A 16,056-nucleotide genomic window follows, 5' to 3' on the forward strand; every position below is an offset into this window, starting at 1 on the left:
ATAGTGGTCTCTGGGGGGTGAAGGGCCAAACCCACCATCTCATTCAGGCATCCCCAGTCTTGGGTCAAGCAATGGACTCATTCTGAGGATTTGTGTTCTGCCCCTAGACTGGGATGTTGGTATTTAGAAATGGGGAAAGTAAAAAGCCCCCTGTAGGAATTTAGCATCTGGACATCATCACAGACACGCTGGCAGAATCACTCACTCTCTTCCCCAGTTGCTCTTACCCTACGTGGAACCTCAGCTTCTGGGCCAGAATGGCTTCCGGTAAGGTGTTTGCTTTTGTAGGCGGAGCTTACAATGCTGAGACAGAAGCTCGAAAAATCAGAGAAGTCACGAAATGAACTCCGGCAGAATGCAGACCTGCTAGAGAGCAAGGTAACCCATCTCTCCTTGGGTTCCTGTGTGGGGTGAGGTCTGTTGATGGGGGGTGGTTTCATGCCTGACACTGTGCTAAGTGCTTTACAAGCCTCCTCAGAATAACCCTGTGGGGGCATGCTGTCCTTGTCCCCATTGTGCAGAGGAGGAGACTGAGGCTCTGGGATATTAGGTCTCTTCCCAAGTTCACACACCTAGCATGTGTAGCACTGAGATTCAAACCTGTATCATCTAACTCCAAAGAGAAAAATTTCTAACATAGTCATAAAAGCACAAATCACGAGGAAGAATGGATAAATTTTACTATGTTAAAGTAATCAACTTCTTGCCAAAGAGGTCAGTTCAGGAGGCAGGCAGGAATGTTTATCAAAGCATAAAATGAAGACACACCACCTACTGGGCCATGAAAATTGCAACACATATAACTGGCCAAGAGTATTTGGACATGTAAAGAAAAACACTCCAGTAGGAAAAAAAAAAATGGGCAAAAAGAGGAATTGGCAAGTCCCAAGAGGAGAACTCTTGTTTTAAGAGTTCCAGTGTCCTGAAATTCAGATGTCCAAGAGACTCATGAAAAGATGCTTAACTTAACTAGCAATCAGGAAATGCAAATTAACACCACAATAGGTACCGTTTGGCACCACACCTTGAATTGGCAAAATCCAAGTCTGAGGAAGCCAGGTGTTGGCAAAGATGTATAACAACAGGAATTGTCATAATGCCCTGGGAGTGTAAATTGATCTCTTCACTCTTGAGCAACTTGACCTTGTCTCTGAAAGTTAATCCTGTCCCTATGCTGTGCTCCAGCCATTCTATCTTGGGTATATGCTGGAAAATGTGTCTCACTTACATAAGAAAAGACCAGAAGTATAGAGGAGAGACTTTGTCATGAAAAAATATTAACAACCACGTGGGAGTCTATCAATAACAGAAAGGATGAACATATTTTGTTAGATTAAAAACTGAGTTGCTAAGACGCCTGGGTGGCTCAGCCGGTTAAGCCTCTGCCTTCTGCTCGGGTCATGATCCCAGAGTCCTGGGATGGAGTCCCACATTGGGATCCTTGCTTAGCGGGGATCCTGCTTCTCTTTCTGCCTCTGCCTGCCACTCGGCCTGCTTGTGCTTGCTCTCTCTCTCTGACAAATAAATAAATAAAATCTTTTAAAAAATTGAGTTGCTAGAAGTAGAAATGAATACAGAGGCAAGAAAACTGTGGCCCACGGGCAGAACCCCATTGGCCACAATTTCTTTTTTGTAAATAAAGTTTTATTGGCACACAGCCACACCCATTCATCACATGTAGTCTCTGGTGGCTTTCATGTTACAATGGCAGAGCTGAGTAGTTGTCACAGAGACTCTATTATCTACAAAGACTAAAAAATATTTACTGTCTGGCTCTTTTTAGAAAACATGTCCTGACTCTTCAACTAGAGACGAATCTACATGGGTTGCCCTCCAAAACATAACACTGAAGAAAAATGGTTTAAGTTATGAGAGAATCCTTAAAATATGGTATTGGACATATTACCTTTGAAGTATGCAGGACAATACTGTTTATGGAGTGGGGCATCTGCTGTATGGTTTTGGTGTGAAGATATTTCATGGGAATCATAATTTGGGGAGCTGGCCCCCTCTGGGGGATGGAAAGGGACATGTGATTGGAAATTACATCTGGGGGCTGGGGTATGACCACCTGGCTAATGTCTTCTGTCCTTAGTTGGGTGTTGGGTTCACAGGCTGGGGATGGGGACGGGAGTCAGATGGTCCCTGCCCCCAAGGGAACTACTGCAAATTCCAGATTCCTAAACAAATGCATAGAGTATAACGTGGTTGTGGTTGTGGAGCTGTGGGTAGATCAAGGAAGAGCTGTTCACAGAAACTAGCTGTTCCTCTTAGTTTTTCAGGGCTAGGACTCTAGTAAGTCACTTGCGTAGGGCATGAAATTTAAAGGGGTGCCAAAAAGTCAGCAAGATAAATAATATTTCAGTGCAGGATCTTTTAAAATGTAAATTGATGCAAAAAAAATCCATGATGAGCCAAATACCAAAATTTCAAATAAACGCAGGACGGGTGGGCTGGGATTAAGGTGACGCCAGTGAGGCAGTCGGCACAGTGTGATCCTGTCTCCATTTAAATTTTTGATGTTTTATTCATCAAAGATTTTTGGCATTAATTTTGACTTTCTTAAATATTGCATTAGAATGTTATTTATCTTGGTTTCTGAGTTTCTTGGCACTCCCTGAAGTTTTGAGCCCAGGGTGAGTGCTGTGCCCATCTCCTCCTTAGTCCCAGCTGTCATTCGGAGCCTGGGGTGGTACCTCAGATCCAGCTAGGGAGATGGCAAAATCTGTGTCCTTGCAAGGTCCCCAGGCCAATTGAGGGAGACAGACCACAAGTAAATAAACAAGCAAACTACTTTTGGATGGTCAAGTGCTATAGATATTAAGCAGAGGAAGGTGGTAGTCAGACGGGGGGCTCTTTTTTTTACCTAAGTGGTCCAGGACGGCTTCCCTAGATTGAGATGTTTGAGTCTAGTGGTAAATCACTTGGTGTCACCATCTGTGCACAGATCTGGGGAAAAGAATGGAAGTGGCAAGTGCAAAGTTCCTGAGGCAACATGGGATAATACTTGCCAGTTTAGAGCAAAAACTGGAGCTTTTCACACCTGTGAGCCTGTGGTGCTACCAGTAATATTGTTTGATTTTCTATGTGGATAGTGGTGGCTATAATTGGGTTCATGATCAAGGCAACAAAACACATTCTTCTTCTTTTGACAGCCCAGCTTGAGCCTGGCTAGCTCACGTGGGGACATGGAATGAAGTCTGGGGTGGTGGTCATCTCTTTTCCACCATTTCTCTTTCCCCTTACATTTGTGTCCACTCTTCCCGTCAGAGGTTCTCTCTCTGACTCCCATGGACAAGGCAGGGACTCCTGGAAGGGACAGTCACAGCACACAGAGTTAGGAGAGGCTGGGTGGAAAGGCTGCACCATGGGTCTATGCCCTCTTGGGGAAAATAACTGTAAAGTAGGAGAGGAAATGACGCTCAAGTATCCGCCCTGCTCCACGGTCTCATTCAAGTCTGTATCGAGCACACAGCCTGACCTCTCTTGGACTTGGCTCCAAGTAGCAATGGTAGAGCAGCAGAAGCAAGAAATCAGAGATCTGTGCATGGGTTGGGAATATCAGTGACTTCCCTGTAGACACTCCTTCCCACTGAGCTGACATTTGATACAGTAATTCATCACCAACTGTCAAGTCGGACTTGGGGGCTTGGGGTGCCTCAGCTGCCAGGGGAGACTGGAGAGAATGATGAGGTGAATATCATTAGCATCTAGAGCTACAGGCTTCTGAGACCTGAACCAAGCCTTCAGAATGTCAGCGCCCCCCAAGTATTCTACACAGGTTCTTTGTGTCTCTGTATTATACATGGGTATGAAAAGACATATAGGGCCTGGCAAAAATAAGAGAAAATTTAAAAGCTAAGAACATCAGAGCAATGGGAAATAAGAGTTGAAGGGCATATCAGACCAGAGGAAGACTTAGGAAATAGAAATTTACCATGAGCCTTAGACCCGCTCTCACTTCACAGACTTAGCATGGGCTGTGCCCTCCACCCTTCTTACCCATTTAATGCCTGGTCATTCCTTTTCACCCAGTTCAGGTGGTACTTCTTCCAAGAAGCCTTTTGGCTTAACATTTTGTTAAGGATAGGTTGGCCCCTACTGATGTGTGATCCCCGGGCCTTGGGCTTCCTGTTGCTGCATTGATGGGTATGTCCTAACTGCCCCTCTCTTGCACCACCTCCTGCCCCCCACCCCCCAACGCATGCTTATGTCCCAGCTAGAAGGTAAAGCCCTAATGGCAGGGGTGTGTCTTTGCTCATCACAGTGGCCCAGGCCCTTGTGCAGAATAGACACCAGATGGGTGAATGGAGCCATGAAAGTTGAACTGAAATGTTGATGCTGAGCTCCCTAGCAACCAAAGCAAAGAGGGAAGCAAGATATCCCAAAAACACGTTGTCCCCAGGTTAAACACAGGCACGCACACACATACACACATATATCTGTTGCTTGAGATAATACTAATTTTCCCCGGTATTGAGATATTAGAGAAGCTTCTCCTATGAGTCCACATGAAAAGGGGCACTAAGTAACCTGGCAAAGTACAACGTCAGTAATGTGTGTATACTAAATAGAGGAGGGGATCTCTAGGAGTGCTTTTGTGGACATTGTCTTAAACTGCAAGCCAAGGGCATGACATCAGTTCCCTAAAAAATTCAACTAGGAGGAAAAGCAGAGGTTTATTCAGGAAGCACATTTAAATGGACTGAGTGTTACCGTTTCTTCATCCTCCTACCCAGGTTCTCTCCCCACCCCCTCCTCTTGCTTCTTTTTAAACTTTATAGTTAAGGTCCAACATACAAAAGAGTACACACCCACTAAGTTTTCAGCTCAGTGAATTTTCACAAATTGAACACATCAAAGCAATCAACACCTGTATGGAGACACAGGACATTCCTGGCTCCTTCCAAAACATCCCCACCCCATAACCCTTTAAGCCACTGTGCTGCAAGAGTAACCACTGAACAGACTTCTAACAATGTAGATTAGGTGTTTTTTTTTTTTCTCCTAGTTTTGAACTTTTTCTAGATACAGTCAAATGTGTGTGGTTGTGTTTGTGTGGTTTCTTTCATGTGACATTGTTTGTGACAATCATCCAGGTTGTGGATGGTTGGTTCCTATTCATTGTCACTGCCGTATAGTATGCCATGTGTATAGAGCGTTATTGATTCATTCTACTCTAAATGAGCATTTGGTTGTTTCCAGCTTTGGGCTGTCATGAATAAGCCTGCTGTAAACATCCTTCCACATGTGTTTTGGTGCATGTATCATGCACTTTCTGTTAGGAATGCACTCAGAATGGAATTGCTAGTTTTTGAGTTCTTTCTATATTGGGTTCTAATTGATATAAACAGTTTGCTTAATCGTATATACCAGTTGGCTCTCCCATGGCAGTGGGTGAGCATTCCAGTTGCCCCGCACTCTGATCAGCACATGGTATTGTCCTTTTCATTTAACGGTTTTGTTGGCGTGCAGGACTCTCACGTCATGATTTTTAATTTGTGCCCTTTCGCATGTGTTTGAAAATTTGTTATCCTCTTTGGCAGAGTGGTCTTTCAAGCCTTTCGGCCATTGTCTACTGGTTTTCTTATTGATTTGTAGCAACTCTTTATATACTGTGGATATAAGTTCAGTTGTTGGATATACATGGCATAGATCTCTTCCTCTGCTCTGTGGCTTGCCCTTCTGGATGCAATAATCAGAAGATTTATTTTCTGAAGTTTTGTCTCTGAAGAGACCTGCCAAAGCATTAAGAAGAGGTCAAAGGACTCCAGAACTCCCAAACCTGTATCAGTGGCAATAGGTACACTTGTTTGGTTTCATTCTGTATTTTACTGGTTTCCAGATGCATGCTATTTTCCACCTTTCTGTGTCTCTGTAATTGTGATGCATCTTGACAATCACTGGCATCTGGCACTAAAAATTGACAGCACTTTCTTTTCTTATGTTCCATAATGGTGCATCTTATCATCAGAGGCAGCTGAGATTTGGTGATATGTAGCCTACTGGGGCCCAGGTGAGATTTGATTTGAAGAAAGGTCTTTCATTCTTTCCCCTCCCCCGAAAAGCTACTATGATTTTTTTTTTAACCAGTTGCTTTTATACTTTACAGAGCATCCAAATCACCTGGGGGGAGCTGTGTACATTGTAGATTTCCCATGCCATCTCCCGAAGCTTTGACCCAGGAGGGAATCTTCGGGGATGGGCGTCCTTCACTGCTTCTTTGTAACAAGCCCCAAGGTGAATCTGACGCAGAGTCATGCCATGTGAAAGCAGTGGTTCTCATACTCCAAAGCGTGTCGAAATCCCCTGGAGGATGTGTTAGAATATAGTACGTTGCTCTGCAGCCCTAGCAATTCTGAGTCAGCAGGTGTGGGGAGGCTCTGAATTTCGAATGTTCTGTCAGGTGATGTGGAACCTGCCAGTCTGGGGACCACACTTGAAGGAACGGGTGGAAGGTACTTCCTTTCCTGCACTTCTGCTGTCTTAGAAGAGTTTCTGTTGATGGTTGGGAGGCAGACAGTCCTTCGGGTCACGTATCCCAAAGATACCCCTGGCCCCGTTCATGGCCTCTGCACCCCACCCGCTTGTCTCTGTAAGGGGGGAAACAATTGACAGAAATGTTGCTAAAACATAGTGTGCCTCATCAGTGGAAACTCCATTTGACTAGGCTTATTAAAAAGACAACATTATTGCAAAATGATTTAAGTGCTTCATTTGTGAAGGAGCCGAAGAGGAGATGAGACGCCTCCAGGAAGCAAGCTATAAATATTCCTCAAGCGTGCAAAAATTCTGCCTGGATGCCAAGTGGGGTTTTTTATTTTCACCCAAAAGCAGGTCTCTCTTCTTATAGGGATTTCCTATAAGGCTGTGGGAGCACATGGAGAAAAATGAGAATGGGGTGTTTTCTTCCTTCTCTGGAATATCTTCTGGGTTTTCCTGAAGACTTTATTTATAGCCAAAGAGAGGTCTGTGCACTCTGGATGTCTAGTCTTGTCAGCTTGAGAAGTTTCGCTTTTTGGTAAGGAATAGCCGAGAGAGAATCCACCGGCATTCGCCAGGATTCAGTTTAGGTTCAGAAAGCGTATTTGCAAAGAGCTGGGGAGTTGGTGCTGGCTAGTCACAAGCGTGGCCAGCAGAAGTTAATCTCTAGGAGGGAAGGGAAAAGACTTGCGAGGGGTCATGTGCTCATGTGGTGACTGAGTCTAGGTCGTATATCAAGTCTTCTGATTCCTGGTGCTCTGCTACACCTCTGTGCCTCTGGGGACTGGATGTGGCAGGCCTGTCATTCCCAGGAGAGTAAGAAAGCCTGGGTACCTTGGGATATTAGAGTCTCTTGAGCCTGAACTCCTGGAACATGCTGGGGAGAGTGTCCTTCCAGCAGAAAGCTGGCTGCAGAGGTCCTCTGGCCTAAGTCTGGGCATAGTCATGGATGATCACAGTGGGCTTAGCTGAGGCCCCACAGAGGAGTGCACAGCTGGAATATTCCGCGTGTCTTAGCCAAGATGGGGGCCATCTTGTTTTCTCTACCTACTTTGTAATACAGATGAAAACCTGGGGAACTGGATGAGTTAAGGTCAGGTCCAGGAGCAGAAGGTAGATGAGGGGCAGGTGGCTTTGGGCCCTCGCTGCCCGTCGTACACAGCCTGTCTTCACCCATCACCACCACCGCTAACACGTATGTGATTACATCTTAGCTCTTTTTACACCCCTCAAAGCATTCAATGCCAATGGAGTGAATGAATGAAATATTGTTGGATTGAGTAATTAAAGTAACAATGAACAGTGTGTCTGTGCCAGGTGCTGTGACCCATCCTTTACCTGTTTTGTCTCATTTTACCTTCCCAACAAAGTGCAAAGAAGATGTGATTAGTATTCCTGTGTTCTAGAAGGGGACAGTGAGGACCAGAGAGGGAAAGTGATTTGTCCAATATCACACAGCTAGTGAGTAGCAGAGCTGGGCTCTGACCTTGGGTCTGGCTGACTCCAAACAGGCAGTGAGAGAGGAGGAGCAGCTCCTCCAACTGGGAATCGGGTCAGGGAGTGGCTCCTCCTTCCAGCCAAGCCCTGCAGTCCTGGTGGCGGGAGGGCCTCATGCCCGCAGGGAGGCTATGGAATGGGGTCAGTTCCTGAATCTGGCCCAGATCACAGGAGCTGAGAGAATCTTCTTAGAGGTTTACATGCTATCCTGAAGGGGAGGGCCTGACCAAAACACATCTTCAAGATGGGATGTGTGGGGGACAGCATCCCAGGGGTTATTTCCTCATTAGGGGGGTGGTGCTACGGCACTTTGAAGACCTCTTCCAAAGCTCATGGAAGACCCCTTCCCCACAAGGCCTGTCGAAGATGTGTCACCCCATATGTCCTGCTCTGAGGCATGACACCGCTCTCAGCGTGGCCTCTTGGCCCGTTCCCACTGACATGCCCACTGACATGCCCACCGACACCCCGGAGTCTGTGGGTCCCTGTCCCTCCCTTCCTCCTTGGCTCCTGCATACATTATTATGCATTCTTTGAGCCCCCAATAAGCAGTTTGACATTGTGTCTAGGAGAGAAGGTCCTGGAGCCAGGCTGCCTTGATTCACATCCAGCCCTGCCGCTGGCTGGCCGGGCGTCCTCGGGTGAGTGTCTGTACCCTGGCGCCTCAGGTCCTCGTCTGGAACGCGGAGATGTCAGTACCTACCTCTCCCTGATTCCTGGAAGGTTCTGAGGGTTACCTTGTGCCGGGCCCAGGGTGAGCACTCTCCGAGTAGTGACAATGATTAAGGTGGGTCCAGCTGGGGAGACAGATACACAGGGAGGTGTTGGACCTGGTGCCCAGAGTGAGTCCCTGGGGAACCCTGGAGGCCGCCACTAAGCTAGAGAATTGTTCTGAAGGTCCCCTAATGACTGAGGCAGCTCTGAGGGCAGACACCATGCGATTGAAACCATGGCTTTAATCTCCTTGACAAGCAAACAGCGCCCCAGCCAGCCGGCTCTGCGGCTGGACAGAACCTTTCCCTATTGATTAACCCCTCCCCCCTTTTTAAAATTTTATTTTCCATTTTCTCTCTTAATCACCCAGGTTGACAGGGATGGGGTTTCCCTTCCACCAGGGGTCCATAAAGCTTTCTTTTTGGGCATGTCCCTCAATCGTGGTTGATCTTGCCTTTGAGCCCCACCTTAGCTGGCTGCATTACTCCCCCTCCCCCATCCACTCCTTCCGGGTCTTCTCCAGGGGCACTGCTGACCCCAGGGGCACTGCTGACCCCAGTGTGGGACCTTGAGTCAGATGGTGGATGTGGGGACAGGGAGGCGCTGTAAATATGACTCAGCACCTGGGATTCAGGCTGGACTCCTTGTGGGACCTAACAGCCATGACCTTGAACAAAATCAGTTCATGACTCAATGCCTCAGTTTTCTGTTCTGTGAACAGGGAATGACAGAAATGTCTCTTCCAGCATTCGGTGAGCGTGAGCTTTTTCTGCTATAAGGGCTTGTAATGAACCAATTGTTTTCTTTAAATTGAAATGTACTGGGAAGACAGTGAAAGGCCACCGCTTGCTCTCTATAGATAAGATCATTTGAGGAGTTTTGAGAGCTCTTGAATATAAGAGCCAAGGACAAGGCTGGGTTAAGACTACATGGGTGTTCTACATGTGGTTTTATCTCCCCAGCTTGGCAGGCGGATCTGTGAAGGCAGAGCCCTGCACACAGTTGGTGCTCACATAATGAATGACAAGGGACAGTGACAGCCCAAAGGGTCCCGTGTGTGCTTAGCATTTAATGTCCATCAACATTTATGGTTACCCACTGTTTCTCTCAAACTGCAAATGATGCCAGTGAGAGGGATAGATATTATTTCTATTTGACTGTATGTAAAATATACTGTAAATTCATTCATTTCTGTCCCCTTCTCTTTGATAGACCTTTGGAGTCATTGTCCCTAAGGACAAAGAGAGATTCTGATGATTTGGCTTAAATGGTGGATCCAGGGAGGTTTTCGGAATAATTTCTAGTTAATTGGTCCTTAAGTAATCTGCAAGGATCCTTCTGGGTTTGCCAACCAGGCTCTCCTCTCATTAAATTGGTTTTCATTTTATATTTGCCTAATAGCTCTGGGCATGGTGCCCAACCCTCACCTATACGGATAAAGCCCTTGGGCCCCAAAATGTAGGAAGGGAGAGGGTTTGGTGGGGACAGGAGAAGGTCGGGGGCTACTTGTCTCTGTGAAAAGCGTCTGTCATGTCCCTAATTTGAAACCATTAATTGTCCTTGGGGCTCTAGACTTGGGTTGTATAGAACTCAAAATTAATGCCTTAAATTAATTTTGTGCTCCCTTTGCTCAGGCTGATTAGAACAAATTAAATTTCACACTAATTGGCTAAGGTGGGGAGAACACAATCCTGGTGTTTGGGATCAATGCTGATTGCAGGGATGGGGGATGCAAGGCATTAGGGCGTGATCTGGGGCGTTCCCAGGTTGCTCCAGCCCATATTCAGTGCTCACTGCAAATGATCATTCCTCTAGGGCCAGTGTTGCTGTGTCCTTGTACATAAGCCAGTCTAACCCATCTAAAGCCAAGCATGAAGCCAAGATTAGGAAGAGATTCTGGCAATTTCTAAGGCAGTAATTCTTAAACTTGGTTGCGTTTACGCATAACAATGAAACGTGTTGAAGTCCAGATCCCTGGGTCCCACCGAAGATTGCGGTGGTGTGGGCATTCTGGGAATCCTAGACTGGGCTCTACATTCTAATGACCACCCCAGGGGACCACCCCCAGGGGACTGCAAACGTGTTTCCCCAGAACACATTAAAGATACCAGTGTAAGGAACAGCAACAGGAAGCCCCACCCCAGAGACAGCCAGGAGAGCTCTGCCCTGGGAGAGCCCCTGGTTTGCGACAGGACTCATCTCGGCTCAAGTCCCAGCTCTGTCACTCACTTGCTATGTGACTTTGGAATGCTCTCCCTAAGCCTCCTTCTTCCCCGTTTCCATTGAAATACACATTTCAGTCTAAGCCCACACTGGTGTGGTCACCAAGATGGGAAGCCCATGGGTTGGAGGAGGGGGAAAAAAGATGGGGGGCCTAGAATGTTCTGGAGCAGCAATCCTTACTTTTGTAGCTCAGTTTTTGGGGACTATTTTTTAAAAGATAATTTATTTGGTTTTGTGTTTTGCCGATTACAAAAGTGGTTTAAAAAAATCAACAGTGGAGAAATGCATTACAAGGAAATAGGAGTCTCCAGTGAGCCCACCCTTCTAGGGGGAAAGAAGAAATCCCTGGTAACGGTGCAAGTACAGACAGAACAAAAATGGGAACATGCCAAATGTTCTTTTCTGCAACTTTGCTTTTCTCCATCCCCCCACCCCTACCCCGCTCTCTACTGTTGGCAATATATCTTGGGGACTTTTTTTTTTTTCCAAGTCAAAATGTATAGATCTTTATCCTCCTCCTCCGGGGCAGAGGAATGATTTTTGAGGCCACCTGTGAGATTATGGTATTGATGGGAACTAGCTGGGGCAGCAGCTGGGTTCCATGCTGTAAGGACCACTTAGCGTCTGTGACAATAGCCCGCAGTCATTTCTCGGTGCCATGCACTGGGTCTTATGCAAGAAGGAAGTGTTTAGACATCTTCATGTACAACATTTATGGCATCAGATGGGAATGCAAGAAGGATGATAGACTTCCCCAATGCAATGCATTTCACCGCTCAGCCGACCACAGCCCCAGAGAGGAAGACGTTCGTCCAGGGTCACGTAATATGTTAGTTGTTGTGTCTGGACTTGAACCTCGTACCTTCCTCCTCCTCCCCTTCTTCCCCCCCTCCTCCTTCCCCTTCTCCTTTTCCTCCTCGTCCTCCTCCTTCTTTTCCTCCTTTTCCTTTTCTTTCCCTGTCTTTTAACCACTGTGCTCCATGGAAGGAGTCTCCGTTTCCCGAACTATGCTTCTGTGTAAGGTCATTTCTGAGCCTTTTCATCATAAATGCTCCACTTATAACCATTTCTCTCCTCATTGCTTTGGCATATCCTTGAACCTGGAAGGCTGCACTTTGGGACAATAATAGCACAGAAGTCTTGACCCATCTGGCATCTGTAGTTGGTCGTTGACGGGAAAAACTTCGGTGCAAGTGGGAATTCATTAAAATATAAGTGTTTTTATGTTTTTGCCTTGAAACAGAACTGCCTTAACTCACTGTACTTCTGAGGTAGGACCACAGCCTGTAGAGTGTGAGCGCCTGACTCACGACCCACTTTTTCCTTTCTTAGACCATGCCCCGAACACATGACTATGTGATTTCTCCTTTTGATTTCATTAGGGCAGAGCAAATGGTGAGGGAGTTCACTGGCAGAAACCTAATTTATTAATTGTTTTTTCCTGTAGTTTTCACACCTGCAACTATTTGAAAAAGTAGATGTTTGAATTAGAATTTAAAGCGTTTTAAGAAGCAGCTCGCACGCATTCATTTCTTCCAATGCATTCCCCCTAATTTTCATGGAAATGCCTTGCCTGGTCATATTTTTTTAGGTGTATGTAATAGTTAATTTAATCAGTAGTTGTAGCAGAAATGCACCTGGAATAAATGGGCGGAGAACACACATCAGGGAACGGCCATTCCCTGGTAGAGGGGAGCCATAAAGAGGTTTTCTTTTCTTTCTTTCATTATTTGAGAGAGAGTGTGCACGCAGCACATGAGCAGTGGGAAGGGGCAGAGGTAGAAGCAGACTCCTCGTTGAACAGGGAGCCCAGTGTGAGACTGGATCCTGGACTCCAGGATCATGACCTGAGCTAAAGGCAGAGGCTTAAGCGACTGAGCCCCCCAGGCGTCCCCAAAGAGAGGTTTTGTAGCTTAGTGCTTTCCTATGTGGTGGGCATCTGTGAGTCTTACTGAGGGGAGCCTGTTGGTCTGTCCAGCAAAATGATTCACTGAAGGATGGGTAAGGAGATTTTCTGCTAAAACAACTTTTTAAATTGAGCCCTTACTATGTGCCAGCCCTGTGCTAAGCTTTACATGATGATCTCGTTTAATTCTCAAGATGATTCTGTAAGTTCTCTCCCACCCTGTAAAGTTGAGAAAACTGGGAATCAGGTGGGCATCCTGCCTGGTTCACGGTCACAGTGCTGGTGAGTGTCGGGCCAAGAAATCTCACTCATCAAGACCAATACAATTCTGACATCCACGCTCTTAACCATCTCATGACACAGAGAGCTGGTGATTTATCCCCGGGGGGTCCTGTGGAGGGTGCCTGGGGGGAGAAGGGTTGGTGGCCCTCCCCCCACGAGTGACCCTGTTGTAACCCTCCCCATTTCAGATTGCTGACTTGACCATAGAGCTTGCTGATGAACACTTCAAAGGGGACGTGGCCTGCCAGGTGCTGGAGAGTGAGCGGGCAGAGCGGCTGCGCGCTTGCAGGGAGGTCCAGGAGCTGAAGGTGAATAGTCCCTGGGAGCTGCCGGAGGGTGTGGTTGTGGCCGCGCACGGTGGCTGGGAGTGGCTGGACCTGCCCCCCTTGCCATCTGCCTGCGTGTGAGAGCGGTAAGCCTGCGCAAGGTACACTAGCTTGCAGACTCCCATGTTTAAGGTCCTGGAGGACATTTGGGTCTTCCTAAGGCTTGGCCTTAGAGGTGCCCTGAATGAGCACCATGCAGGGGCCAGACAGTCCCTGGCTATGGGGGTATCACGGGGGGAGACGGCCAGGCCCAGACTCTATCGAGCTCCAGTTTGATACATTGAGGTCTTTCTTCCAGAGCAAGTATGAGCAAGTCCAGAAGAATTTGGGGGAAGTGCAGAAGCAGTTGGAAGAAGCCCAGCAGAAAATTCAGTTGAATGACTTGGAAAGGAGCCACACTGGGGGAGGTGAGCAGACCAGGGACTCCTGCGGTTAGACGTGGGTGGAAAATGCCACCTTTTTGTTTCATTCATTCATTCATTCATTCATTCATTCATTCATATACACTGAGCACTGACTATGCTCAAGACACTGCTTTAGGGCTGACACAGCCCAGCCCTCCCGGAACTTCCGGTCTAGAGCAGACATGAGTCAGAGAACCCAACAATAGCCCAAATAGCAAATTATCAACATGACGTGTACACTTCAGTAAGAACACTAAGAATGTTAAAAAAAAAAATGGCTCTATGGCAAAGCACCTTTAGAATTACATGAATATTTTTCATACAAATTTTGAGCAAGGTATTTCAGTTTTTAAAAGTGGAGTCAATGAAATTGCATTGCTGGGTTGGAACCTAGACTCTGTCCCTTACCAGGTAGGTGGCTTTGGGGCAAGAAATGTGCTTCTCAGTTTGCTCGTCTTTTGAGTGGATGTCGTCAGAGGTGATTGATGGAAACCGTTCAGCCACGTTCATGGCTAACTTACTCTTAACGGCTGATGCTACTAATAGTGGGGTTGTATCTGTGTTCGTAAACTCTGGAGAAGAAACTACTCCTGTCCCCACTTAAAAGCAGTGTCAGGCACTCAGGGGGTACTGGAGAGAAGATGAGGCCCCTGAATCACTCAGCGACAGGTGTGCTCCACAGAGCCAGGTTTTCTGCTTAATGCCTGGCTCACGCAGTTACCCCAAAACCCACGTTTTATGGTTCGAGAGGCACAGTGACATCTCTGTCAGCTCCTCTCCCCAGTCTAAATGAGTCAGGTGAGAAGAACGCCCAGAGCATCTGTCAACTTTTAAAAAACCTTGACATCATCCCTTTGGTGCCCCCAGAGGATTCGTGCCCTAGAAACGTCAGGGACACTCAGAGGAACAGGGGTCATGAGGCGGTAAAGAGGTAAAGTGCATTTGCTTTTCACTCTGCTCTGGCCTCCTCTCATCCTGGCTACCCCCAGGGCAGGCATTTACCAGGGGAGCTTGGGATTCTCTGGGATGCGGCACCCAGCAAAGGAGGGTACAAGCAGCGAGTGGGAAATGGGTTCACCCACACCCCATGGGTTGGGACAGCACAGTTCCCCAGGAGAGCATGGGCCCCAGTTTCATCCTGACTGTGACTGATGGCCCAGTTTGTTTCTCTCTGGGAAGATCTGGGAGCCGAAAGGGAGGGGGAGGTGTGCTTAGCCCACGAGCATATTAGTCACAATGCTATATAGGCTCTCAGCCCTGGATGCTCATTCCAGGAAGCCAAATCCACAAATATTTTGTTTTTCATTATGAAAGCAATACATACTCATTACAGAAATTTCTAAAATATAGGAAAGTTGAAAGGAGCCATAAAACATTTTAATCACACCCCAGCAAGCCCACGACAACCTCCTCAATGGCTCAAGCCAGAGTATCAATTATTGAAAACATGGCTGTTTTTCCACCATGCATGGTGAAGTGTTTGGAGAGGACCTTTTATGGTGTGCGGACAGCACTGGGTAGGCCACCAGGGAAGGGGGTGACAGAAGGATTTTAGTTGGGCCCCGAACTCCAGAAATTTGCGGTAGACATGGGGAAGTCAGATAAATCTAGGAAAAGTGGATAATGAAGGGCTGAATTATATGTATGGATTAAGAATGCCTCTCCCTTACCCCACCCCCGGGAGGGACGCTAGAGGTGGAAATCAGCCTTGAGGCATGGAGAACCGTTTCCTCATCTGCTTGTGCTGACCATGCCTACCACTCGCTCTGTGGTACATCATAACGCAGAGTACGAGTAAGGCTGCACAAATGCTTTCTGGTTTCTCTTCCTTTCGCAGATGCTTGCTATTTGAGGGTTATTTTTTTTCCCCTGGTGGGGAGACAGGATTCTTTTTCTGCCATGGTATTATTTACCTTGGTGGAAACCTGAACAAGCTCTAACTCCTTATAATTTTATCATCCTATTTGAGTTCATTATGTGGGAATCCCTATTGGAGTCACCTCCTCTAAGACTTCAGTCCTACCATCTTTCTGAGCATTCACCCATCCTTCCATCCATCCATCCATCCATCCATGTACCCACTCATCCACCCATCCATTCTTCCATCCATCCATGTATCCATCCATCCATCCATCTATGTACCCTTCCATCCATCCTTCCATCCATCCATGTATCCACCTGTCCATCCATCCATTCTTCCATCCATCTGTGTATCCATCCA

General features: G+C 47.0%; 1 protein-coding gene across 1 annotated transcript in view; it reads left to right on the top strand.

Moving 5' to 3' along the window:
• MYO18B (myosin XVIIIB) overlaps nt 1-16,056 on the top strand; it is a 248,035-nt gene that overhangs the window by 108,767 nt on the left and 123,212 nt on the right. The window contains exons 25-27 of the mRNA XM_032883267.1: nt 289-378; nt 13,294-13,413; nt 13,730-13,838. Of these exons, the coding sequence (XP_032739158.1) occupies nt 289-378; nt 13,294-13,413; nt 13,730-13,838 (319 nt within the window). The remainder of the gene's footprint in view (nt 1-288; nt 379-13,293; nt 13,414-13,729; nt 13,839-16,056) is intronic.

Source organism: Lontra canadensis, unplaced genomic scaffold (genome assembly GCF_010015895.1).
Source record: "Lontra canadensis isolate GAN:19392208 unplaced genomic scaffold, GSC_riverotter_1.0 scaffold87, whole genome shotgun sequence".
Taxonomy (NCBI): Eukaryota; Metazoa; Chordata; class Mammalia; order Carnivora; family Mustelidae; genus Lontra; species Lontra canadensis.